Below are 26,852 nucleotides of genomic sequence, written 5' to 3'. Positions count from 1 at the left end.
AAATCAGATGCATGAGTGGATATCAACATGGCCGGCTTACTGAAATTCTGAAAGTTCTAATTGGGACAATGTTGCCTTAACTTCATAATTGGGTCAAATCCTGGAACTCCCTCCCCAATTGCACTATGGGTATGTGCCTATACCACAAGAATTACTGTAGTTCAAGAAAGCAGCAAGCTTCTTGATGACCATGGAGATGGACAATAAATGCTGGCTTTGCCAGCGATATTTATGCTCCATGAATGCCATTAAAAATCCAATCTTCCAGAAAATTCCAGGAAGTGTGTCCTTGTGCTCTGCAGCTTGCCGGGCATGTCGTCTCGATCAATTGATACACCAATTTATGGCAAAACTGAATGATCAAAGGAGCTTTTAAAAACTGGAAACTCAGAACCTCTTCAAATTTAACATTAATCATACTAACATTTTGGCTAGCAAAGCAATCTAAGAATTTGACATCGCTTGCTTTTCTCCTGGCTCTGAGAGAGCTCGGTTCTGAAATTAATTAGCAACTTCACCCACTGTCTTTCTGGATCCCTCCATTTCTTTATCTCTTTCTGCATATTTTGCTCTGCTTTCCTCTGTTCTTTCACTAATGAGAATTCCCATTCTACTTTTTTTGAGTTACTACAAACAACCCTATGCCCTGTTCAAGTTAATTGAAATTCTTCTTTGTAATCACTAATGAGAAAATGATTCCAAACACAACCAATAAAGGGGTACAGTCACTGGTTTGCAACAGCCCCAGGTTCCAGAGCTGGACAGTAGACACTCTGCCATTCAAGAGCTGCAAGCTGATTTAACAATGTCACTCATGTTGCATTATACCACATGTACCAGTGATTTAAAACACTGCTAGCAAGACCAAGAAAGAGACTGTGCCTAGATAATAATGCAAGCTCAAGGAACAGATTGTATCTTGACCAGAATGTACCTTCAAAACATTAAGAAGCCAATTATTTGTAAACTAAAACAGAAAAGAGAATTAGCAGCTGAGCAGAGGCAAAGGTTTCAGAAATCATTCCTGACTTCACACCAAGGCATAGTCGAACTGTCCCCTCTCCAGCCCGTCTTTGCCATCAGACCATGATGAAGCAGGCATCCTGCTGTAGGGGTCCAGCAATATCCGAAAACACCTAACCACCAGGATTATCAGGAAAACCAATAAGAAAATTACAAATGCAAATACAGTTTTTTGCTCAGCTCCCATAGGCACTGAGTAGTTGGGGTCCCCATTGAGATCCATAGTTGTTGAAGCCAATAGTTCATCATCGACCGTAGACATGTCATTCATTGTGGTAACATCATTCATCGCCAGGCGTACTCCTGCTGGGCTGTTAATTAGCTCTTCAAAACGCGAAAAGTAGATGCTTTATTCGTCATCAGTCTGTCAAGGTCACACCAGCAAGTTGAGCTATTTACTCCCTCTGCAAAACAATAAACAGTTAGCCCATTGATAATTCATACAGTACTCCCCACAAATGCTAGTTCTCCAGAGCCTTATGCTAATTTGTGACAGTCAGATTCTATTTTGGTTTAAAATGCACCATTATCGAATTGTAGAATTCTACTGGGGAAAGTGTCGCGTGTATCCTCCTACAATCTTTACTTAGAAACTGAAGGAAAGTATTGTTTGGAAATCAGATGCATGAGTGGATATCAACATGCATGGTTTGATGAAATTCTGCAAGTTCTATTTATCAGAATACATGCAGTATTAATGTACTGGTGAACACAGTTTATTCATTGAAATGATGTGGAGGAGTTGGTGTTGCACTAGGGCAGACAAAGTTAAAAATCACACAACACCAGGCTATATTCCAACAAGTTTATTTGGAAGCACTAGCTTTCAGGGTGCTGCCCCTTCATCAGGTAACTGTGAAACCAGATCATAAGACACAGGATTTGGAGCAAACGGTTACAGTGTCATGCAAGTGAAACAATATATTGAACAAACCTAGATTGCTGTTAAGTCTTTCATCTTTTAGAATGGGTTGCAGGTTTCGGTTCATTAATATGGAAATCCCAGAACTTCTTTTAAGTCACATTTTCGAGATAACATAAGGTTTTATTAAAAAAAAGGTGACATCTCAGCTCAGACAATGCATTAAAGGTGTGAGGTTAGAGACTGTCTGTATCCCAATCTTGAGTCAGATTTGGTTCGATTTCCAAGTAGGAATTTATAAAATATTCCAAGGATTGTCTGCTTGCATTGACTGCCTGCAGGTTGTGTGCTTTTTAAGTAAAATAGAATGTATCTGCAAATATAATTCTGCAAGTGCAAATTCATCTCATTGACTTATTGGTGTGTGTATGTGCATGAGAGAGAGAGAGAGAGAGAGAGAGAGAGAGTGTGTGTGCATGTAAGTTGTGCCTGAGTGTGAGTGGATGTGATAGAGTATAAGTCTGTGAGAGGATGTGTGTGTATGTAAAGTGAGTGTATGAAAGAAAGTCTGCAGTGATTGCGTGAGGATATAAGAGTGTGTGTGTGTGTGAGAGAGAGAGATAGAGAGAGTAGAGAGTGTATAGTGTAGTGGGGGTCACCTGTTGTGTGACATGAACCCAAGGTCCCAATCCCGAAGTCTGCCTTGAAGGATGGTCATCTGAACATCCAAAGCCAAATGTCCCTAACCACTGAAGTGTTCACCAACTGAGACCAAACAGACGCTATGACATCAGATGAATGGACAATGCTCAACAATCGCCAGACAGGGGTGTTCCCTCCCAGTCAGGGAACACTTCAGTGGTTTTTGCAACCCATTCTAAAAGATGAAAGACTTAGCAGCAATCTAAGTTTGTTCAATACATCAGAGTTGAGAGTCTGATGCTGGAAAAGCACAGCAGGTCAGGCAGCATCCAAGGAGTAGGAGAATCAACGTTTCGGGCATAAGCCCTTCATCAGGAATTCTCCTGCTCCCCAAATGCTGCCTGACCTGCTCTGCTTTTCTAGCACCACACTCTCGACTCTGAGCTCCAGCATCTGCAGTCCTCACTTTCTCCTTGTTCAATATATTATTTCAGTTGCATGACACTGTAATCTTTTGCTATAAATTCTGTGTCTTATGATCTTGTTTCACTGCTACCTGATAAGGAGCAGTGCTCCGAAAGCCAGTGCTTCCAAATATACGTGCTGGACTATAACCTGGTGTTGTGTGATTTTTTTTAAACTTTATTACTTAAAGACATAGTTAATTAAAATGTATTTGTAATTTGGTGAATAGATTTTGTTGTCTAAAATAGGTCTCTTCTGTGCTAAGTGAAAGAATTAAAGAGGTTTTGTTTTAAGAATTGAGGATTCCACGCAACTTTGGGATAGAATTGAAAAGACAGTACAAACTCAGCATGCATAGAAAATGAGAAGGAGTAAGCAACTGTTGTTAGTTATGCTTGGTTTTTGTTCTTGTCCATTTTACCCTTCTTTTTGCTGGCATATAGTGCTGTCAACATCTCTGTATCACACTCACTTAGTCTTCAATTGATTAGTCAACACATTAACTTTAGGTCTCCTTAGTTATCCTTTATGTTGGAATCACTTCAGAGAGATTTCACTAGTCTGATTGTGGGATAACAGGACTCTCCTATCAGAAAAGGTTGAGTACTGTAAGTCTTTAGTTCATCCAGGTTTAGAAAATGAAAGATGATGTTATTGAAATATCAGGGGGTGTCTGACAGGGTAGATGCTGAAAGGATGTTATCTTTCCTAAAACAAAGGCTCTCCCATTTCAGACAGAGAGACGAGAAGGAATTTCTTCTTGTCCGGCACAGCTTCCCAAACAGAGGTTGGAACCCCAAGCAGGGTCGTGAGCTGAAACTTTGCAGTCACATGCTCTGTGGTAGAGTTCTGACCGAGTTAGAACAGCAATGCTCCCCCCTAACCCCAAAACAGGATCCTGCTCTCGCAATTAGAGGCTGCAGCAATTTCAAGCTTCAAAATGGAGTCATAGTGGGGAGAAAAGCAGCTTCTTAGAGGGTCATTAACACTTGGAATTCTCTTCCCCAGAGACGAGTGGAGTCTGGATTATTGAAAATATTAAAGTCTAAGTAAGGACTGATTCTAGATCTACAAAAAGGTGAGGGATAGGGTGACAGGTGAGAAAGTGGAGTTAAGACCACAGTAAGATCAAACATGATCCTTAATGGATAGTGGACCAGGTTTCAGTGTCCAAATGGCCTCCTGCTGCCACCAATTCTTATGAACGTAGAAGACTTTTGACAGTTGAGGGCTTCACAGCCAAGCCTGACCTCTATATCATTTAAAATTGCATTTGCCGGGAGTCAGTAACAGTGATCATATCATTGAGGTATGGATTAGCCATGATCTAATTAAATGTCAAAATAAACTCAAATGTTGAATCATCTCTTGTCCTAAAATTATACTGCTCATTTTATGGTGTCATGACATCAATAAATCAGGTACAAATAACCTTGTCAAAGAATTTAATAAAAAAAACCCATCTCTAATTATGAGGCAACGAATACAAAATTGCCTTGTCACAGGTAAGCTTAAATAAACCATGACCATTTGCCCAAAAATATAGGCAATTGGTCAATATGTAAATCTTTAAATAATCATTGCTGCTGAAATATCTTAATCCAGGAGGCAGTCTTTTATTCTGTTACTACATATTTAAGAAGTTAATAAAGGTCAGTATTGGAATCTTGCATCATGTAGTTTTAAAAAACTTTCTCAAGGCATTGTTAAGTGGTGCAATGTGTATCTAAATCATGGAAATGTTTCGGATTCATGGATCATGGCTGAATTTGGCCATATTTCTCCAATGTGGGACTGGACATTACGAAATTTCTGAAATCAAGATGCGAGCCAGTTTTCAAAATGATTTTTTTTGCCCCATTGTTTAGATGTCATTAATTTTAACAATTTTTAATGAATTTTCATCAACAAAACACTATGGGTTCAAAATAGGTCCTGGCCAGCAATGTGAAAAGAGTTGAATCAAATCAGTCACTTGGTAAATCATCGTTACTGAACTTTCACATTCTTTGCTGTTCATGAAATCATGTGTTGCGTCCAACAGACTGACAATCTGATAACATTCATTTTACCCTACTGCTCAAGCCAAATTTCTCAAACCTTAAAACTCAATCCCGAACAATGCTCTGACCTAATCCAATGCGGATCACACTCTGTTTCTGGCCTCTGATGTCCATTCTGTGGTTCTACATACTTATTATACACTGGGCCTCACTCATTTGAATGCAACCTGCAACCATACATTTGGATTGTTACAGCTTCTCCCTGCAGTGCTTTGTTTTACAACATATCTTCAGAGTGCAAATGTCATCCAACATTAGTGTCTGGTTATTGCTTCCTTCTTTTTCTTTATAACCTGCCCTCAGGACTCTGCATTAATGTGAAGAGCCTTCACCAGACAGAGAGTCCAAGTCAATGTTGTATAAGTGAATAGAACACATGAACCAGTGCAGAGTGTACAGCAATCCCTACATCTTCCAAAATGTCTATGTCCCCCAGTCTGAAGTATTGGCACTGACTGATCCAATCCAAGCTCCTTCTTCAAGCTCTTACTGGGAGTTTTCATGATTTGGTTAATATTAGCATCATTGTTCCTTAAAGATAACACACCAATGTATTGAAAAACAGACTGTTCAGGAGGGAGGCAATTTTGAAATTAGCACCAGTACATCAACTATGAGGTTGAGATGTTCCGAGTACACAATGTCACATGCTTGTCTTTTTCCAGCGTGTGCAGCTATTGTTGGTAAGAGCATTAATAGATTAAAAATCTTAAATCTCAATGTTTCATCACACTCCTCTTAGCATTCATCAATCAGTGTCCCACACTCAATCAATTATTCACCCTACCTCTCCCATCAATCCAGCTCATTCTCCCTCTTTCCCATCTTCCCATCAAGACTTCATTCACCCTGCTTTGTTTCCATAGAATCCACCTTACATATCATGTTAACAATATAAGTTCTACAACAACATCCCTTTCCCCAATCTTCACTTCATTCACCTCAGTGACTTCCCAATAACACTCCATTCACCCACCCAAAACCTGTACCCATTTGACTGAATCTATCTACTGCTGGTGCAGATTGAGTCAGTTTTGATTTGATTTGGTTTATTGTTGTCACATGAACCTAAGTGCAGTGAAAAGTTTTGTTTTGTAAGCAGTACAAGCAGATCATAACAAACAAGGACATACAGATAACGATTGTAAGAAATGTGAGGATAAGATCTGCTGAAGAGAACTTGCAAAAAGTCTCCTAGTTTCAGCGCCATCTTAGATCTTTTCACATACCATTGACATTTCACTGGCACACCATCAGAATCTTATCAATTCCTCATCTTCTCCTATACCATTCAGCCTTTCAAAAGCAGCAGAAAAGGGAATTAGATTTCCAGTTTTCTCCAGGCTTCTGGGTTCTATGCTAAGCAAATTACAACTTGTCTAAAACTCTGCCATCAATATTGTCTCCCACACAAAGTTCCACTGATCTGACACCCACTCTCACTGAACACCTGCAGACAAAGCGACCATTACAGGGCCCACCTAAAGATCCAAGTCAATGTTGTATAAGTGAATAGAACACATGAACCAGTTCAGGTGTTGGCCATTTTGCCCTTCGAACCTGCTCCATCCTTTAATAAGATTGTGGCTAAACTTCCACCTCGACTCTACTTTGCCATACTGTGTCCATCTCACCTAGTACCAAAGATCTATTAATCTCTGTTTGATATATCCGAAATGACTCAGGTGACTGGGGTGGATAATCCAAAGATCCAAACCTTTGTAGAAAAGAAATTTCATCTCAACTTAATCCTCCATGTGTAAAGTCTAATGGTAAAACTGTGACCCGAGTCCTAGACTCAAAGCTGGAGAGTATACTTTCTGACCATCTGACCCATCAAGCCCCTTAAAAAGATAATATATTTTGATTAAATCACCACTCATTTTTCCACACCCCAGAAAATTAGCCAATTCCACTCAATATCCCACAAATCAAGCTAGTGAATCTTCATTACATCTTCAATTCTAAGGCAAGTATCTCCCTCCCTGTTTAAGATGAAAACTGTACACTGTACTCCAAGTAGAGTCTCACTATGGCCTTTATAATTGCAGGAAAACTTCCTTACTCATACACCCCAATCCTTCTTTGGATTACATACCATCTGCATTCCTAATTGCAGATTGCAGGCATGAGAACTTTCAGTAAGTGTGTGTCTGATACCTTCCAGTCTTTTAAAAAGAGGGTCCAAGAATAGAGTGAGTGTCACACACTGAACCTCTCAGTTTGTGATACAGACAGAACCCTGGAGAAAAGAGCATCAATATCCATCTGCCCTCAGAACCTTTAGGCAAACCAATTAAAATAACATAGACTGAGAGATCAAACAGCACATTAACTGTCAGACAGCCAGTACAAACTGACCTTCATTAAAGTAAAATACTTGCTATATCATTGGAGGAAAGTGAAGTGTTCTGATGGATTGTGAAACACAGTTTTAACTTGGCAAATGAGGACTTGAGAGTAAAACCGTAGATGAATAAGGTATTTGCTGTGGAACAGAAAGAAGTGCCTCTTAGAGGAGCTGGGACTGAAAATCTGACACTCCCACATTGTGGTGGAAGGGCTACAGGTTGGGTAGGACCTGAACATACAGGGTCCTAAACATGAGTAGATGCATCCTATCTGCCCACCCCATACAATCAAAACCACTGATAAACAGAAGGATGTGAATCACAGGAATAATGAAGGACAACTGTTGTCACAAACTGTTCAGACTTGAAAGGAAGTGACTAAGATTGATCTTTTGGATAAATATAATTCCAGACATCCAGAATTGGTGAATCTGAAAAACTACTCCAAAGGAAACAAGAAATTAAGCTGTTAAAAGGTTTGATATCTATAGTGGCTTTTATAACCTGAAGATTTACCAGGTCCCTTCACAATAAAATTTGATACCATCTCAGATGTGGAACTATTTGGCATGTCACCAGGAGTTTGTCAAATGATGAAAACTGTACACTGTACAGGAACATTTTAAGCAAGGAGAGAAATATAAAAAGGTGGAGAAGCATTGTAAGTCAACAGCTTAGCACCCAGGTGGCTGAAGATATGGGTAATGGTAAAGTGACTAAAACTGGGGTTACACGATGGCCAGAACTAGAAGAATGAACCAGATTGTGGTTTGTTTTAGGGTTGGAGAAGGTTAGAGAAGTAGAAAAAGGTGAGACCACTGCAATACATTCAAAACAAGAACAAAAATTTTAAAATCAATGATTTGCTGTAGCAAGAGATAAAACAGATGTAATATAAAGAAAATAGCTACTCATTTACAAAGCTGAAAATGGGATTCTGATTCATCAACTGAATAATATCAGGGGTAACTTGTTATCAAAGTGCCAAATGATTGCATAGAAGGATTTAATGTGCTGAAATAAAGTCAAAACAAATGCCAAGGTTAATGCAATAGCACTCACGAGAAATGTGACAGGGAAATAAAATTTGCAGCATAGCATGCACATCAGATATAAATTTGAAAATAACCATGTTGGATAGAACCTGAAGTGGATGAAGAAAGGTAATTCAGGCAATCTGATGGTACTGGGTAATCAGCATCTGCAAGACTTCGGGGCTGACTTCACTCATTTTTGTGCTTTAAGTTGCATCATGAATGGGTTTAAGATGGCGTGGGAGAAAAACACTGGTTACTGCCACGGTGTTAAGTATATCTAGTGAGAAACAGCCACTAACTCTTCAAACCTATGATATGGAGGTGCCAGTGTTGGACTGGGATGGACAAAGTTAAAAATCACACAACACCAGGTTATAGTCCAACAGCTATTTGATGAAGGAGCAGCGCTCAGAAAGCTAGTGCTTCCAAATAAACCTGTTGGATTATAACCTGGTGTTGTGTGATTTTTAACTTTCATCAAACCTAGGCACTGAGACAGAACACTAGAGATGATCTGATTGCATGTGATGTCTTGACCTCTGCAAATAATATTCTTGATCACTCAGTCTTAACTGGACTATCTGAACATCTTGAACACTTCTGAATGGCCAGTTCAGTACCCTTGGGTGTAGCTCCCTGCAACACAGACAGCAAAGGGACTGGGCTGAAGGTGAGTGCTGTGTGACAACACTGCTAACAGGCAATATCAATCCAATATCAGCCATCGTAAAGCTTTCCAATAGTTGATATAACTGGTGGGTACCTAGTTAAGACAGACCGGACTGATTAATCCATTTTAATTCCATTTTGGATATGAGAAGTAATTGAATCATCACAAAAATAATGGAGGTTGAGATAAGGTTATTGAAATCTAGACAGAACCCTGCCAGGGGTTGTCATTATTTGAAGGCAGGCAGGAGATGTCTGTCTGTCCTTCAATTATTTGCCAAGTTCTGCATTGAGCTGTCAAGTACATTATGATAGTGTGGTGATTCTGTACAAGTGAGTCACCGATGCATGAAAGAGAATTATTTGCCTGTGGTGAGGTAACACAGTGTAACAGACCAATACGGTCCTTATTCCTGGGTCACATAGAGGCTACAGGGTGGAGATGAAGACCCGCAAGACCTCTGAAGTAGGAATACACAGCACATGGTGACTGAAATCTGGGGAGCATAGTCTATGGTGAATTAAATTAAGATGTGCAGGAGGTAGGGTAGCTGGTAAATGTTTGTAGAAAGTGACAAAGTGATTTATTTATAACTTCAAAAAATGTAAATGTTAGCATTGTACAGCAGGTGGGTCAATAACTAAAAAAAAGTGGATTTGAAATTTAGGCAGCAAATTGTCATCAGCATATCTTGGTTCAGCACACAGGCTGATTCACAGCAATTTCAATTTCTCCTGTCAGACTGTGTGGAGATTTTCTGAGTGGAATCGGCTATTTCATTCTAGTTATATTCTTATTACTGAATCTGTCACAATCATACCCCAAGTGTTGTCCAAGAATTAAAGATTTTGTATAAGGTCATATATAGCCCCATGTTAGCTTGTGAGTGTTTCAATTTACAAATAACCAGCAGGACAGCTTAATGCTTTAAATATAGTAAAAGGTTAGTGTTTACTACACAGCTATGGCTGAAAGATATTTAATTAAAAACTGCTGATATAATTAGCTAAAATATTGAGATAAAGATTTAAACTAAGTAAGGATAAAAGTGACACATGAAAATTAAAATGAGGTCGGTCTCTACTATTGTTGCAGAGCTGGCTTTGTCCAAGAGTCTCTTTCTATGTTGAAGATTGAGGTTCCATAGTCTGGTTTAGTATTGCAGGCCTGAATACTTCCTTCTGGCCCCCTGTTGAGAAGCAGTGACTCCTTCAAAATGTTGCTCCAAAGGACAGTGCACAAAATGGTTACTGTCAGACAGAGCTCTCTATAGTTCAAAACTTGCATTGGATGCTAATGCACAACTATTGCATTCTGCTTCTACATTGGGTGCTACGTTAGTCTAGATCTGAAGCATATAAAATTCTATTGTGTTTTTTAAGTTGAGGTCATTAACAATTTAACAGTCACAGCCACTGGATTGGATGTTTCTTCCTGTAAAACTTGTGATAGGCAAAGCAATTTGCCCATTGTCCTGCATGGGACTGGAGTGTATGTAAGCAAGGCAAAGCTCTTAGCACCTCCAGGGAAATTAATGAAAGGAGTTTCTGTTTATCCTTGGCCGTGTTCATTTGAATTTCAAAAGGTCTGTTGTGGTTCTTTTTGAGGTTAGTACAGTCAGGTCCCAATTCCCACTGAATCCATAAGAATAGTCACATGACTTCTGGAAACCATTTTGTACAGCTCTTCGTATCCATTTTAAAAACAGATTAGATCTACATACATAATAGAATTATAAATCTGTTTTTTGCAAGACTCAAATTATTTTACAATTCCCTCTATAGACCACTCCACATCAGTGTCACATGCTGCTGGTTATGCTCATTAAGTGGTTTGTAAATATAGTGTAAGAAGTACCTGTTTAAGCTATTAAAATGATTTCAGCTTATATGTTAACAAGTGTATTTAGTAAAACTAAAATACTGAGACATTTCTTTTCGCTCTGTAGTTTGTTATCAAAGATGAAAACAAATAATGAGTAAATGTATAGGAGCAATTGCTTCCATATCATACATAATACGACTAATGTCTTTCCAAAAAGAAAGTTACTTTTCTGTAGCATTTTTTTCTTATCTGTTTTAAACATTAATTGCAACTTAGTACTTCCAAATAAACCTTTTGGACTATAACCTAATGTTGTGTGATTTTTAACTTTGTCCACCCCAGTCCAATACCGGCACCTCCACATCATGCCATATTAATGGCAAGACCTGTAATTATTGATTAACTGGAATCCCTGGAGGTATACAGGGAATACAGAAGCTTCTTGAAGAAGGAAATCAGGAGGACGAAAACGGGGCACGAGATAGCCTTGGCTGAGGAGATTAGGGTGAATCCAAAGAGGTTCTTAAGTACATTAAAGGAAAAAGAATAACTAGAGAATACGGCCCCTCAAGATCCAAAGTGGACATGTATCTTTAGAACCGCAGGAGGTGGGTGAGGATCTCGATGAATATTTCTCCTCTATGTTTATCGTGAAGAAAGACATGAAGACTTGGCAACTTGGGCCCATTAGTAGTGATATCTTGAGGACAGTCCATATCGCAGTAGAGGAGCTATGAGAATGTATGAAGGTGAATAAATCTCCTAGTCCTGACCAGATATACCCAAGAACACTGCAAGAGGCTAGAAAAGAAATTGTGGGGACCCTGGCTGATATTTTTGCATCATCGTTAGCCAGGGGTGAGGTCCTGGAAGACTGGAGGGTAGTGAATGTTGTGTCATTATTCAAGAAGGGCTGCAAAGAAAAGCCTGGGAACTACAGACCAGTAAGACTAACATCTGTGGTAGGTAAGTTACTTGAGAAGATTCTGAGGGATCAGATATACATGCATTTGGAAAGACAGGGTTTGATTCGGAGTAGTCATCATGGCTTTGTGCGTGGGAGATCATGAGGAGTTCAGGTTTACAGTTCTCTGAAAGTGAAGTCACGGATAGACAGGGCAGTGAAGAAGGATGTTGGCACACTGCCTTTATCAGTCAGAGCACTGAGTATAGAAGTTGAGAAGTTATGTTGCAGTTGTATAGGACGTTGGTGAGGCTGCACTTGGTGTATTGTGTTCAATTCTGGTCACCTTGTTATAGGAAGGATGTTATTAAATTGGAAAGACTGCAAAAGAAATTTACAAGGATGTTGCCTGGACTCAATGGTCTAAGTTATAGGGAGAGATTGGACAAGCTAGGACTTTTTTTTAAAAGACTTTTAAAGAGTGTAGGAGATTGAGGAGGGAACCATGTAGAAGTATACAAGATCATGACAGGCATGGATAGGGCGAATGCACTCAGTCTTTTTCCCAGGGTTGGGGAATCAAGGACCAGAGGGCATCAGTTTAAGGTTAGAGAGGAAAGAATAAAAGGGGTAACTGTTTTACACAGAGGATGGTACGCAGATGTGGTTGAGGCGTGTACATTAAAATATTTAAAAGGCATTTGGACAAATACATGGATAGGAAGGATTAGAAGGATATAGGCCAATTGCAGGGAAATGGGGTTAGCGTGGATTGGTCGGCGTGGACCAGGTTGGGTCAAAGGGCCTGTCACCATGCTGTAGGACTCTATAACTGTTTAATCATTTATTATTTTATGTACCTACTCACAAACCCCTGTCACCTCCTGTCAGTGATAATGCTTCAGTGGTAACATTCATACGATCAGACAAGTTAGAAGCAGGAGTGGGTCATTTGGCCCTTCAAGCCTGCTCTGCCATTAAATAAGAACATGGTTGATCTGTTTGTGCTCTGAATTCCATATTCCCATCTATTCCTGACTATCTTTAATTCTCTTTCGTCCATGAATCTACCTGTATCCGCCATAAAAAACCCACCTCCACCATCTTCCAAACCAGAATTCCATAGTCATACAACTCTTTTCTCCCTTAACTGTGTTGTAAAAATGCAACCCCTAATTTTCGGAACTGTTTCCCCTGGGTCGTGCTCACTCAAATAGAGTAAACCTAAGGTAGGAATAAATAAGTTGTTAATACATTGGCAAGCTGTGCCTAGTGGAGAATCAGTATTTTGGCCTATCTATCAATGATCCGGAAATGTAATATTTCCAAATTTATAGATGATACAAGGCTAAGCAGGAATGTATGTTGTGCAGAAGATGTACAGTCACTTCAGGAGGATTTGAACAGGTTTAATGAGTGACAATGGTAGATGGAATATAATGTGGAAAAATGTGAGGTTACTAACTTTAGATAGGTATAGATATAGATTTAAGGTACAGAATCCCAACAACTAAGAGGTATAGATGTGCACAGAATTTCCTTAATGGTAAGAGGTTAGAATTAAAGAAGTTGGAAAGTGTAGATGTACAAACAAACCTAGGTATCCTTGTCAATAAGGCATTACAGGCTAACATGTAGGTGGAGCAAGATATTTAGCAAGGCTAATTAAATGTTAGCTTTTATTGCAAGAAGATCTGAGTATAGGAGTAGTGAAGCCTTGCTTCAGTTGTACAGAAACTTGGTTTAACCAGACATGGGCTAATGTGTACAGTTTTGATTGCCTTATCTGTGTAAATATCTTGTTGTCCCAGAGGGAGTGCATAAAGGTTCACCAGACTTGTTCCTGGGTTGGTAGGACTGTCCTATCAAGAGAGATTGGGCAAACGGAGTCTATACTCTTTCGAGTTTTGAAGAATGAGAGTTGATCGCAAGTAAACCTATAAAATATTTCCATAAAGAGACAGAGTAGAGGCAGGCAAAATATTTTCTCTGGTTGAGAAGTCCAGAATTTAAAAATAAGGGGGATGTCATTTAGGACTGAGATAAGGAATTTCTTTTGACACAGGGACCGGCGAGTCTTTGGAATTCTCTATGCCTGAGGGCTGTGGAAGCTTAGTCTTTTATCTATATTTAACTTAAAGACTGATCAGTTACTGATTACCATAAAGGTTATGGGGATAGTGTGGGTAAAAAGTATTGAACACTTAAATTGTATTGTCATATTGATCATTTCAAATGGCAGAGCAGGCTGATAAGACTGAACTAGGCAAAAGTGAGGACTGCAGATGCTGGAGATCAGAGTCTAGATTAGAGTGGAGCTGGAAAAGCACAGCAGGTCAGGCAGCATCTGAGGAGCAGGAAAATCGTGAACTGCCTGCTTCTGTTCCTACATTCCTCTGTTCCTAACATCCTTTCCATGTCCACCTTGTCAAGACCATTCAAGATCTTATTAATTTCATTCAAAACACCCTCACCCTTCTAAATTCAAGTGAAAATAATTCCAGCCCAAATAATCTTTCCTCATATAATAAATGCCTTGTTCTAGGTAAAAATCAGATAAATTTCTTCCGATTCACCTTCAATGCATTTACATGTTTTCCTAAATAAGGTGACCAAAACAGTTCACAGCATTGTAGATGTGGTCTCACCAGTAACCTGTACAACTGAAGCATTACCTCCTTATTTTTATGTTTAATTCCTCTCCTAATAAATAATAGCATGCCATTAGTCTACTTACTTGCTATACCTATACACTAATTTTTTTGTGATCATGAACTGGAACACCTAGATCCCTCTGCACATCAGAATTCTGTAGTCATCTCTGTCTAAGTAATGCTCTGCTTTTTTCTTCCTGCCAAAGTGAACAACTGCACATTTTCACATATTATACTCCATCTGCAACACAGCCCTTTTGCATTCAGGCTGAATAATCAACTCATTTGTTTGCAATATCAGTAAACAGGCTAATATCTCATTCACCAATATCACAGATCTCATATTTTCTCTGTTATTGACCATCGTAGCCATAGTACAAATATAAAAGCTGCCACAAGATAAGCATTCCAAATTGAATTTATGAATTAAATCATGTCATATTGCATCAAAACACCAACAGCTCCATCTCATGCTTTCTGTGAGCTTTGGCCAATCTGATTTTTCAGATGCAATGAGAGGTGGGAAATAGCTGAATTTCAGAGGCGGTGGGGGCCTTAGAAAGTCTTGGAGCATGACTTCGGCAGCCAAACACGTGCAACATCAGAAAATGAACCACTTGCTTGGCCGAACGGCTGTACCAAGTGCATGAATGAAATGGCATTCGCAGGAGGATGAAACCTTCCAGCTGACAGAGGGCAGCAACTTCCTGCTAAATGGAATGATGCCTCGATCACCTTTGCTCTCGCGAGGAAAAATTGACAGATTCTGCCAGCTCCTTGAACAGCAGCCATGATAACAACTGTCTAAGTTTGACCATCATTCATTACATTATGATAGGTCCAGAGCAGTGGTAATAGAGTTGGGCAACACTTCGAGAATGGAAAAGGTGTGGTCCAAGCTCAAAGCAAAGTTGGTGCTAGATTCATCCATGCTCCTTAATAGTGACTGTAACCTTTCTGGTAGGCTTCACTGTGGACAGCCTTTGGCCTGCTTCTATTGACCTGATTCCTAATGAAGGGCTTTTGCCCGAAACGTCGATTTTCCTGCTCCTCAGATGCTGCCTGACCTGCTGTGCTTTTCCAGCACCACTCTAATCTTGACTCTGATCTCCAGCATCTGCAGTACTCACTATCCCCCTGTTGACTGCCTATTGAAGTGCTCAGCTGAGTCCTCCCCTCTAGGAGAACCTGAACACACCTTTGCCCTCCTGACACTTGTGCTTCCCTGGTCCCTTGGCAAAACTACAGATCACCTAAGCCATGTGCAGACTGCCTCTATGATATTCTCTAAATTAGGCTCAGTGTCAGTATCACAGTATCAACGAGCAGCTGTGAGTTTGATAGAAAACATGTTTTTCTTCACCAATGTCTTCTTGCTCTCCCAATTCTTGCTATTCTATCAATGTACAGCCAGGTTGCAGTTCTGGAGTGACAAGGTAAAGGCTATGGTGACAGAAGGGGTGAACATTTGGGTCATCCATGCCTTTGAAATCAAAAGTGGTTGTGAGATACAGAGGTGTTGGGATTTAAGGAAAATTTCACATGAACATCCCATCAGCTTCAATTGTTTCAGCCACACCTCTGACCATAGCCTCCTCTGTGGCTGCTCCAGTGACAGTGATCGCTGACTCCTACATCTGGTGAGGACATGCTCAACTCCCACTAGTTAGATGCCTCCAGTTGTGCATCATCTTGCCCTGCAAAAGAGAAGGAAACCTGTCAATGAGTATGGTGCAATGTTTTTGAGCAATTGGTTATCATAGTTGAATATTGTAGAGTGAGATGTGTGCATTAGGTGTCATATAAATGAGGGAGAAGTGCAGCTAATAATGGTAGTCATGAGTCATGTTTGATAGATGGGGGCATGATGCATTGAGCACTTGAGGACATTTGTAGAATCTAGCATTTGAAGATTTATTCACTGACCTTGACCACTTGGGTGAGGTAATTAAGCTTCCCATGGCATTGCATCCAGTCCTGTGGCATTGGTTCCTGGCATTGAATGTCAAAGCTTTATACTGTCACTGTTTTCCCACAATTTATCTGGAGAGCCTCACAGTTGCTTGCATTTGTCCTCCATTTGTCCAGTTCCACCACCGAGATATCAGGGACAACATGAGACAACCTCAACACGCTTCCTATCCTACAGCTCTATAGTTCAGAGATTTCCACCCAATTTCGTGTACAATTAGTTCCAGCACCTTCCCAAAGTAGGATGTAGCTCCCCTTCAAAACATTTTGTCTTGTCATCTTCTGCATAATATCAATAAATGATGACACATTCTTCTGCTCCTGTTGTGTTTGGTGGAAACAAATACGGCCACTGTCTATAATCAACAGCAGGAAAGAAATTTCTAATGCCAACATAACTAATCTTCTACTAGTTATCCTTTGACCAGATGCTCCAAGACCAGCTGTTCTTTAAGAAAATGCTCTTTAATCTGTTGTTCCATGACTAGTTTCTTACCAGTCAAGCAGTTTCTTGATTTTAACTAATTTGACTAATTCTGCCATTGAAGAAGATTCAGGTCAAAATACATTCACACTCAAGACAAAGAATTTATGATTGTTAAATTTGTATAAAGTTAAAAATCACACAACACCAAGTTATAGTCCAATAGGTTTAATTGGAAGCACTAGCTTTCGGAGCGCTGTTCCTTCATCAGGTGGTTGAAGAAGCGTTGCTCTGAAAGCTAGTGCTTCCAGTTAAACCTGTTGGACTATAACCTGGGTGTTGTGTGATTTTTAACTTTGTACACCCAAGTCCAACACTGGCATCTCCAAATCATGAAATTAGTATAAGTTATCTGCCATCTTGTGCGACAACTTGTGTTCTTGAGTTGCTTGTAGTCCAACTTTAATTTTAAATACTATACTTTCTGGACCAAGTAGCTGCTTGAGTTTTTTTCATACTAGACCACACTCGAGTCACACTAGACAACTTCATCAAGTTAGTGAGGCATGCTTTCCCATGTACAAAGCCATGTTAACTATACCTAATCAGTCCTTGCCTTTTCAAATACATGTAAATCCTCTCCCTCAGAATCCTCCAACAACTTGTCTACCACTGATATCAGGCTAACTGGTCTATAGTTTGGCTTTTCTTTCCACCTTTTTTAAATAATCGCATCACATTAGCCAACTCCAGTCTTCTGTCACCTCACATGTGGTTGTCAATGATACAAATATCTCAGCAAGGGGCCCAGCCATTTCTCCTCTAGCTTCCCACAAAGTTCTGGGGTGTATTTGATCAGGTCTGAACAGCCTGAACATCCTGAGCACGAGAAGTGAACAAACAGCCAGTACCGGGCTCCTGATCACCATCTGCTGACTCTCATTCAAAGCTATACATATGTTAGCTGAGCCCATGATAAGGTAGGCTGTGATACTCTTTGAAATCAAGACTTTTCTGTAACACATGGTTGAGGTTAAAATATGAAGAAGATCAACATCAAGAATTATTATTTTCAGATTTTATTTCTACAGGTTGCTTTCCTGTAATGCATGTTTCATCCACATGATTTGGCCACAACGCTATTGGTGATTTGGGAAACGATTTTTTTAAAAACGTGGACTCCCTTTGGCTATTATGCGATTCCATCCCTGGTTACCTTCAGTCCAGTCTAGGCGTTTATTTATAGTCAAGCAAAAGAGTTTGGATGACAAGGCAAAATTTTTCTGATCTTATTGTTGATGTTTCGAGGATGTTTTTAGAAATTATTGCAGGAGAAAGAATTTGGGTTTCAGGATTCGTCTCATTCTGGACAATGCACCAAGCCATCTTCCACCATTGGTGAGCTTCCTGAAAACATCAAAGTGCTATTTCTACCTCCGAACACAACCTCTCTCATTCACACACAGACCAGGGTGCAAGAGCAGCGTTTAAAGATTATTATTTTGGAAGCTGATTGCAGCTACAGATGGGAGGTAATGATGACAGTGTTCTTCAATTTTGGAAGAGCTTTAACATTAAGAGTGCTTGTGACATAATTGTGGAGGCCTGGGTAATGTCAGTAATGACTGCTTGCATGCAGTTTGGTAGAAGCTTCTCCTAGATTTCCTTGATGATTTTAAAGGCTTTTAACTATCAGAGGAGCTTTCAGTGATCAAAGACCATTATGTCGCTCTTGCAAAGCAAGTAGCTTTGAAGAAGCAGAGACTGACCTACAACATGTTGCTGCTGGGGAAATGAAAGCTGGAGATGAAGACAATGAAGTCCAGGATGTAACACCACGTGAACGTTCCACTTCGGTTTTGGCTTCTATCCTGAGGGAAGTTGAGAAGCAGTTGCAGCTCTTAGAAGACAATGATTATAATGAAGAACGCAGCAGGATATCAGGTCCTCGCATAGCATCTTATCTGGCACCCAGTGAACAGCATCTTATCTGGCACCCAGTGAACAGCTTCTTCATAAAAGAAAGATGGCAAAGCAGCTTTCTTTTAAGCTGATCCCCAAAAAACAGTCTGAGAACAATGAACCATATCTTCCACTTCAGGGCTAAATAGAACATAGAACAGTACAACACCGTACAGGCCCTTTGGCCCTTGGCGTTATGCCAACCTTTTGTCCTACTCTAAGATCAAAAACTTACATACCCTACATTTTACTATCATCCATGTGCCTAACCAAGAGTCACTTAAAATGTCCTTAATGTATCTGACTCTACTACCACTGCTGGCAGTGCATTCCACGCACCCAGCACTCTGGCATCTGCCCTAAACTGTCCTCCAATCACCTTAAAACGATGCTCCCTTGTGATAGCCATTTCCGCCCTGGGAAAAGTATCTGACTCTACCTATGCCGCTCATCATCTTGTTAAACTCTATCTAGTCGCCTCTCATCCTTCTTCACTCCAATGAGAAAAGCCCTGGCTCCCTCAACCTTTCTTCATCAGACATGCCCTCCAGTCCAGGCAGCATCCTGGCAAATTTGGAGTGGCACGGTGGCTCAATGATTAGCACTGCTGCCAGGGACCCGGGTTCAATTCCTGCCTCGGGCAACTGTCTGTGTGGAGTTTGCACATTCTCCCCGTGTCTGCGAGGGTTTCTCCGGGTCTCTGGTTTCCTCCCAAAGTCCAAAAATGTGCAGGTTAGGTGAATTGGCCATGCTAAATTGCCCCTAGTGTTAGGTGCAGGGGTAAATGTGTCTGGGTGGGTTGCTCTTCGGAGGGTCGGTGTGGACTTGTTGGGCCGAAGGGCCTATTTCCACACTGTAGGGAATCTAATCTAAATCTAAATTTCCTCCCTGCTCTCTCTAAAGCTTCCACATCCTTCCATAATGAGGTGACCAGAACTGTTCACAATATTCCAAGTGCAGTCTAACTAGGGCTCTATAGAGCTGCAGCAAAAACCTCACAGCTCTGAAACACAATCCCCTGCTAACGAAAGCCAACACACCATAAGCTTTCTTAACAACTCTATCAACTTGGATCGCAACTTTGAGGGACCTTGGGACATGAACCCCAAGGTGCCTCTGTTCCTCCTTGCTGCCAAGAATCCTGCCTTTAACTCTATATTCTGCAGTCAAATTCGACCTTCCAAAATGAGTCACTTCACATTTATCCAGATTGAACTCCATCTGCCACTTCTTAGCCCAGTTCTGCATCCTATTAATGTCTTGTTGCAATCTACAACTGTCGTCCACACTATCCACAACTCCATCAACCTTTCAGTCATTAGCAAACTTAACCCAGCCTTCCACTTCCTCATCCAAGTCATTTATAAAAAATCACGAAGAGCAGAGGTCCCAGAGCAGGTCCCTGCGGAACACTACTGGTCACCAAACTCTAGACTGAATGTCTTGCGTCAACTACCACACTGTCTTCTATGGACCAGCCAATTCTGTATCTAGACAGCCAGATTACCCTGTATCCCATGCCTCCTTACTTTCTGAATGAGCGTACCATGGGGAACCTTATCCATGGGGAGCCTTGTTAAAATCCATATACACTACATCTATTGTTCTCCCTTCATCAATGTGATTTGTTACATCCTCAAAGAATTCAATAAGGCTTGTGAGGCATGACCTGCCCCTCATAAAGTCATGCCGACTATCTCTAATCAAGCTATGCTTTTCCAAACAATTAAAAATACTGTATCTCAGAATCCTCTCCCAATAATTTGCCCACCACTGATGTAAGCCAAACTGGTCTGCATATTTTCTTTTGTCATAACTCTGCACCCAGAACTACCCCTGAAAGTATTGATGATGCTGATGATAACCCTCAGCCCCTGACTTAATACTGTAACTCAGCAAACTCAGAACCCCTTAAAGTGTTACATTTGCTGTATTATTTCATTAAAATGTATGATTTTAACATTTACTTAGACTGTGCTATCGTTTGTGCAGAAGTGGGTACTGCAGATGCTGGAAATCAGAGACAAGATTAGAATGGTGCTGGAAAAGTACAGCAGGTCAGGCAGCATCTGAGGAGCAGGAGAATCAACGTTTCGGGCAAAAGCCCTTCATCAGGAATGAGGCTGGGAGCCTCGGGGATGGAGAGATAAATGGGAGGGGGGGTGGGGCTGGGGAGAAGGTAGCTGAGAGTGCAATAGGTGAATGGAGGTGGGGGTAAAGGTGATAGGTCGGAGAGGAGGGTGGAGTGGATAGGTGGAAAGGACGATTGACAGATAGGACAGGTTAAGAGGATGGTGCTGAGCTGGAACTTTGGAACTGGGGTAAGGTGGGGGGAGGGGAAATGAAGAAACTGGTGAAGTCCAAATAAATGCCATGGGGTTGAAGGGTCCCGAGGCAGAAGATGAGGCGTTCTTCCTCCAGGCGTTGGGTGGTAAGGGAGTGGCGATGGAGGAGGCCCAGGACCTGCATATCCTCGGCAGAGTGGGAGGGGGAGTTGAAATGTTCGGCCACAGGGCAGTGGGGTTGATCGGTGCAGGTATCCCAGAGATGTTCTCTAAAGCGCTCTGTGAAGAAGGCATCTGGTCTCCCCAATGTACAGGAAACCACACTGGGAGCAACGGATACAATAAATGACGTGTGAGGAAGTGCAGGTGAAATTTTGATGGATGTGGAAGGCTCCTTTGGGGCCTTGGATGGAGGTGAGGGGGGAGGTGTGGCTGCAGGTTTTGCAATTCCTGCGTGTTAGGCTAACCATTATTTTGTTGCAATTTTTACTGATATTTTTGGAGGTTCACCCCACCCTTGTTTTTCCCTTAGGTCCTATTGCACAATTTTCTATAAAATGAAGTTGCACGAGAACACAATTATTGCATTATAGTAGAACAGACTGTATTTACTTTATGGATTTCTTTAAGCAGACAATGAAACAATGATAGCTTTAAGGAAAATTTAAATTAAATTTATCATCAAAGCTATCATTGTGATATGATGCCCCTATCAAGACCTGTTGGGATAACTGGAAGTAAGGAATATTTCCAGAAATCAGACCTTGAAATAGATTTTGTTCTGTGTTCTTTTTAAAAGGTCGGAGTTGTAGAAAAGAAACTGAAGAGTTAAGAAAAATGATCACAAGAGGATAAATGAAAAACTACATTTTACAACAATATTGATGTTTCACTTACTAATTAATACCTGCCATGACTCCATTCATAATAGTTGCTCAAATGCCTTAATAAATCTGCAAGTTGTATCATTATTTGCATATTTGTTTCTCCTCTGGTAAATACAGATTATTCTAGCAATTAAGTTTCACAATCCCTTAAAGTTTCTCCCCTTAAAATCAAGAAATTAACCAAGCCTTATCTCTGTATGCTGCTATGCATCTACACTGAAGACCCAGCTTTTGTATTACATTTAGAATCTTATCCTTTAATGTTTTCTTTTTACTGATCTTCCAAAACCTGTCAAATTCTGTAATCTGAAGTTAACAACAAATCTTAAAGTCACTCCCCCTCCCCTAAATGCCATTAATCTATGCAAATAATATACCGATAATTCAAAATTAGACCAGTATTCACAGGCTACTTTCAGTACTTTGAACTGCACATGCCACCTGCTAGCTAATCTAAATCTTGTTCAGTTTTGTTTACAAACTTCATTGTAATTCTTTGCCCCAGATTGGGCATTACCAGCAAAGTTCAATATTGTTTCATCAGTTCGTAAGTCTGGATCATGTACTTATACAGTTAAGAAGATTAGGATCAACAAAGATCTCCATGAAATACCAATCAACAGACTGCCCAGCCTGAATAACTAAGCATTAACCTTACCCCTTGATCTCTTCAGTCCAACATCTTACACATGTTCCCTGAAACTCTTCTGTCTTTAGCTAACTCAATGCCACCTTGGAATGTCAACAGCTGGCTTCAGAATAAAGGTGGAGGTGGAGTCGCAATTTAATTCCTGGCCTCGACTATGAAGCTCAGCTAGGAAAGGCAGATGAATCTTTTGCATTGCATTCTGCCCCTCTTTTTGGCGAGCTAATGGACGTAGGTGGCAAAGCATCATTCCTCGTGCTAATTTTTCTCTAGTGAAAGCAAAAACCGGGCAGAGACTGAAATATACAACATAAAAAGGTACATGCCTCCATAAAAGAAAAAAATATATACTTTGGATTTTGTTTCGAGCAGCAGCACAGACTAATTCACTCCTCCATAATCAACTGCAAGACTGCACGTTATCGCACCCTTCATGAACATCACACTATAATATGTTCAGCTGACAAGATGTGAAATGTTTAAGCTTTGGCTACTTGCCTTTGAACTGGAGATAGCATCACAGCTGTTGAAATTGACCATTCACTCCCTTACTCCTGAAACTTCCAGGCACAGCACCACAGACAAGATCTGGGAAGCTGATGTACCTTTACAGCAGACGAGAGGAAAAAAAAGCTGACTGCTTCCAATCTGAATAATAGGGAGAGATTACAAGCCTGAACCCTTAATCCTAGAATTCAGAAAGTACATGCAGTTGAAGAATCTAAAATCCTATCTTGTTACTCACTCCATACTCCCAATAATGGAAATATTTCAAATTACATAACTTTCTATAATTATAACACATTTATTCCAAGGTGAATATAATCAGCTCTACACTTTGTGACTGTGATTATAATGGGCAATCTCACACACCAACCCTCAGAATCAAATCATTGCTCACTCATAAAAGCTGGTCTTTAAAATCTCACCTTTCCCATTGATTGCACAAGGCAAAACTTTTCACTTGCACCTTGCTGTCCACTGGCGGTGGAACTGAAGGAAAAGATCTTTTAACGCTCCAAGATATTTAAATCACACAAACTAACGAGTGGCAGGATAACTTCAGTCAGCAGTCTTAATGGCGATATATCAGCGCTGACCTCAGCAGGGTTACTAACTTCACAATGATATTAAAATAGAGGCTAAATAAGGTTTACAGGCACTGATCATACATCAAAGGGAAGGAAATAGATCACCCATCCAATAAGCATCAAGGCAGTCTACAAGCTGAGTATTTTTGAGATTCACTGCCTCAACATTACAATTTAATAATTCCAGCATAGCGCTTATATTTCTAAAGTCAATAATTAAAACCTTTGGTTTTTTTAGATTTCCCTCACAATATTCTATTTGTACTTCTGTGCTCCAGACATTTCATTGAGAAAGAGATAACAGACAAGAGACAACAGCTGCGCATTTATTTCTAACCTTAGCCTCATGCTTTGTTTCTCTATGCCCTTCCCCCGCCACCTACAAAGATGCTGATTTTCTATCTATAAGGCACAAGCAGTGTTGGTATTGTCAAAGTAAAATATACCAGAGAAGATGATCATTCAGCCCATCAGACCCATGCCATTATCCTGCAGCCCTATGTTCAAGTAATTGTTTATGTGTGAGGTCTGGAGAAAATATCAACAAACTATTCTGCCAGTCGTCACTCAACCCCCACCTAAGTTAATTCTCAGTAAAAGGTCACTGGGAAGCAATCTGGAGCAGGAACCTCTTTAATTTTCCTTCTTCTTGCCCCCTCTAATGCCTTGGCTGAGATAATATACCTCAGGATAGATGAGAGATCCAATCCTTTTGATGACATTACACAGGCACCCCCGCAGGCTCATATTTACAAGAACCAATTCCATCTCCTCTGGACATTAGCACATTTCACATCAAACTAAAGGTGTCTTTGCAAATGGAAAATATCACATTAGTTATCAAGAATTCAGTCCCAATAGTCAGTGAACATTTTAAAAGACCAAAGCGCTCCCTGTTAAATAAGAGCAAATATTCAGTGATTTCAAATTTGAACAAAACCGGCCCCAAGAATCTGAAAAAAGCCTATTCACATATCCCAAAGCAAAACATTAAAAAATCTGATGAGGCAGAAAGGTCGGATTTAGCATGGCTAGGCATCCAAATGCAGGAGGAAAGGAAAAGAGAATCAATGTTTTCTAAATTGGTTTATAATTCCAGAGATTTACTTTCTGTCTGTGAAAACCAACCTGTTGGGTTACAGGGTATTCCAGATTTATTGGAAGCTGGCCACTGGTTTCATAAAGAGCATAAACAACAGTTAAAAATCACACAACATCAGTTTATAGTCCAACAGGTAAACGACAGCGTGGGTTAGAGCTAACAGTGAGGATTAAAAATTGGGAATGGCCTTTATTACAGTCCAAGGAGTTAACGGCTAGTGACTGTAGATCAACTTACCTGAGACTTCGGACTGGGCTGAGTTTTAATGAGTTGCCATGGTTACAAAGCAGGCAACAAGCTCTGATCACAAAAAACTGTATTTTTGACAATTAAGCGTCACCGTGAGGGTATTTCCCCCCGCCTCTGTCGTTTTAGTGTTTATGGAAACAGGGCGTAGAAGGAACAAAACGTACAATATTTACATTTTAAAAGCTTGTTACAACAGAATAAGCGGCCTCCAACAATTGTGGGGAGGAGGCGAGTCAAAGCGATAGCAGAATGTTGCTCGATAAACTCACCTGGTTATTAACAATCTGCGGTTGTTAAAATTTGCAGCGACGGATTGCGTACAGCAACAGCCTTGACCGGTCCACGCTGTGACCCGAGAGGGAGCTGGAGTGACCTAATAAAACCAGACGCAGCGTTCCAGGGAGTATACAACAGTGAGCAAGAAGCAACAAGCTCAGAATCAGACCACGATTATAGCCCACTCAGGTTTCCTACTGACCGCTAATGATGTCATCTCATGTCACTCTGACTGAGATTTCTGTTGCTCAGCCCTCCCCAGCCTTTGCAGGTTAGTAACAGCAACTCTCATTCCCCTGTGCTACCACCACTCCCACCCTGAGTTCCATTGAATCCAATCCTACAGTGATGTGCTGCAAAGGACAGGGTAAAACTCATGACTTATGGTCTTTTGGACTTAACATCAGCAGCATTCCCCAAAAGGGTGGAAGTAAGCGCCAAGGTGGTCAACTTGTAGTTGCTGTTGGAAGTATCCCGGGCAGAGGAAGTTAGCAATGAAAAATCTCACCTTAATCACCTTTTGCACTTCATCAATAAGTTTTGATGACAGCCACAATGAGGAATCGCCAGATGGCAACACTGTGTGGGGCGAAGACACCGCCTCACTCAGGATGAGAAAGCAATGCTTCAGCGCACCAAGTTAATTGTCATCTAAAGGAAAACAGGCGATCAGGCTCCAGACGCCAGCCCCGGTCAGTCACACACACACACGGAAACAAGCCCCGAATCCAGGGGCTGTGCCCGAGGTAATGGCCAGGCAGCTTTACTCACAATAAGGATTTCCAGCGGTTTATACCCCGTCTGGCTCATTCCTGCTCGTTCGATTCTAGAAACTGTTGAACCCGGCAGACCCTGATTTGTGGTTTATCTGCAAAAAGCATCAGCAAGCAGAAGCGATCGCCCCCACCCAAAACCAAACTCTACAGGTTCTCGGTGTGTCAGCCTCAGGCTCCGGTCTCTGCGCCAGTCTCTGTGTAACAGGCTTTTGCCTATCGATCTCTGTGTGTCAGTGTGTGTTGCAGTCTCTATATCCCAGTCTGTGTCTCGGTATCTGCACTGCCAGACTTCCTGTCTCAGTCTCTGTTTTAATCCACGTCCCGGTCTCGGGTTCTGTGCTGCAAGCTCGAAAGAAAATCCTTCTGACACATTGGAGCACTGACCGTAGTAAGGCTACAAATATTTAACATTACAAACATCACAAAGTTTAAAAAAAAAGACATCTGGACTACAGGGCTACGGTAAACACAAGCTGTATTGTACAAGTAATAATAATGTTGGAAATAATCAGTAGTTATGGCAGCTTCCAGATATGCTTCTTTCATGAGCCTGAAAAATAGACATCTTAATCTCTCCACAGAGGCTGCCTGAGCAGCTAAGTTTTATTTCCGACAACAGCAATATTTCACTTTTGTGTCACCCAAATATTATCTGAGAATCAATTTGCTTATAAGAAGCCTCAAAATT

The 26,852-nt window shown here is 40.7% G+C and overlaps 1 protein-coding gene across 4 annotated transcripts; it reads right to left on the bottom strand.

Annotated features, from left to right (window-relative positions):
* Positions 1-628: 628 nt before the first annotated feature.
* LOC122565267 (cortexin-1-like) lies at positions 629-26,158 on the bottom strand. 4 transcript variants are annotated; one of them, XM_043721046.1, is made up of 3 exons: positions 25,897-26,158; positions 25,382-25,485; positions 629-1,427 (listed from the first exon to the last, which is right to left on the bottom strand). In XM_043721046.1, exon 3 carries the CDS (start codon positions 1,310-1,312, stop codon positions 1,031-1,033), a length of 282 nt encoding a protein of 93 aa, XP_043576981.1. In that variant the 5' UTR covers positions 1,313-1,427; positions 25,382-25,485; positions 25,897-26,158; the 3' UTR covers positions 629-1,030. The 4 variants fall into 4 exon arrangements, with proteins under 4 accessions (XP_043576981.1, XP_043576983.1, XP_043576984.1 ...); XM_043721048.1 differs by having other exon boundaries at positions 25,906-26,158; XM_043721049.1 differs by lacking the exon at positions 25,382-25,485.
* Positions 26,159-26,852: the final 694 nt, after the last annotated feature.

Source organism: Chiloscyllium plagiosum, chromosome 31 (genome assembly GCF_004010195.1).
Source record: "Chiloscyllium plagiosum isolate BGI_BamShark_2017 chromosome 31, ASM401019v2, whole genome shotgun sequence".
Lineage (NCBI taxonomy): Eukaryota > Metazoa > Chordata > Chondrichthyes > Orectolobiformes > Hemiscylliidae > Chiloscyllium > Chiloscyllium plagiosum.
The sequence above is the reverse complement of the archived record's forward strand: the minus strand, read 5'-3'. Positions and strand labels throughout refer to the sequence as shown.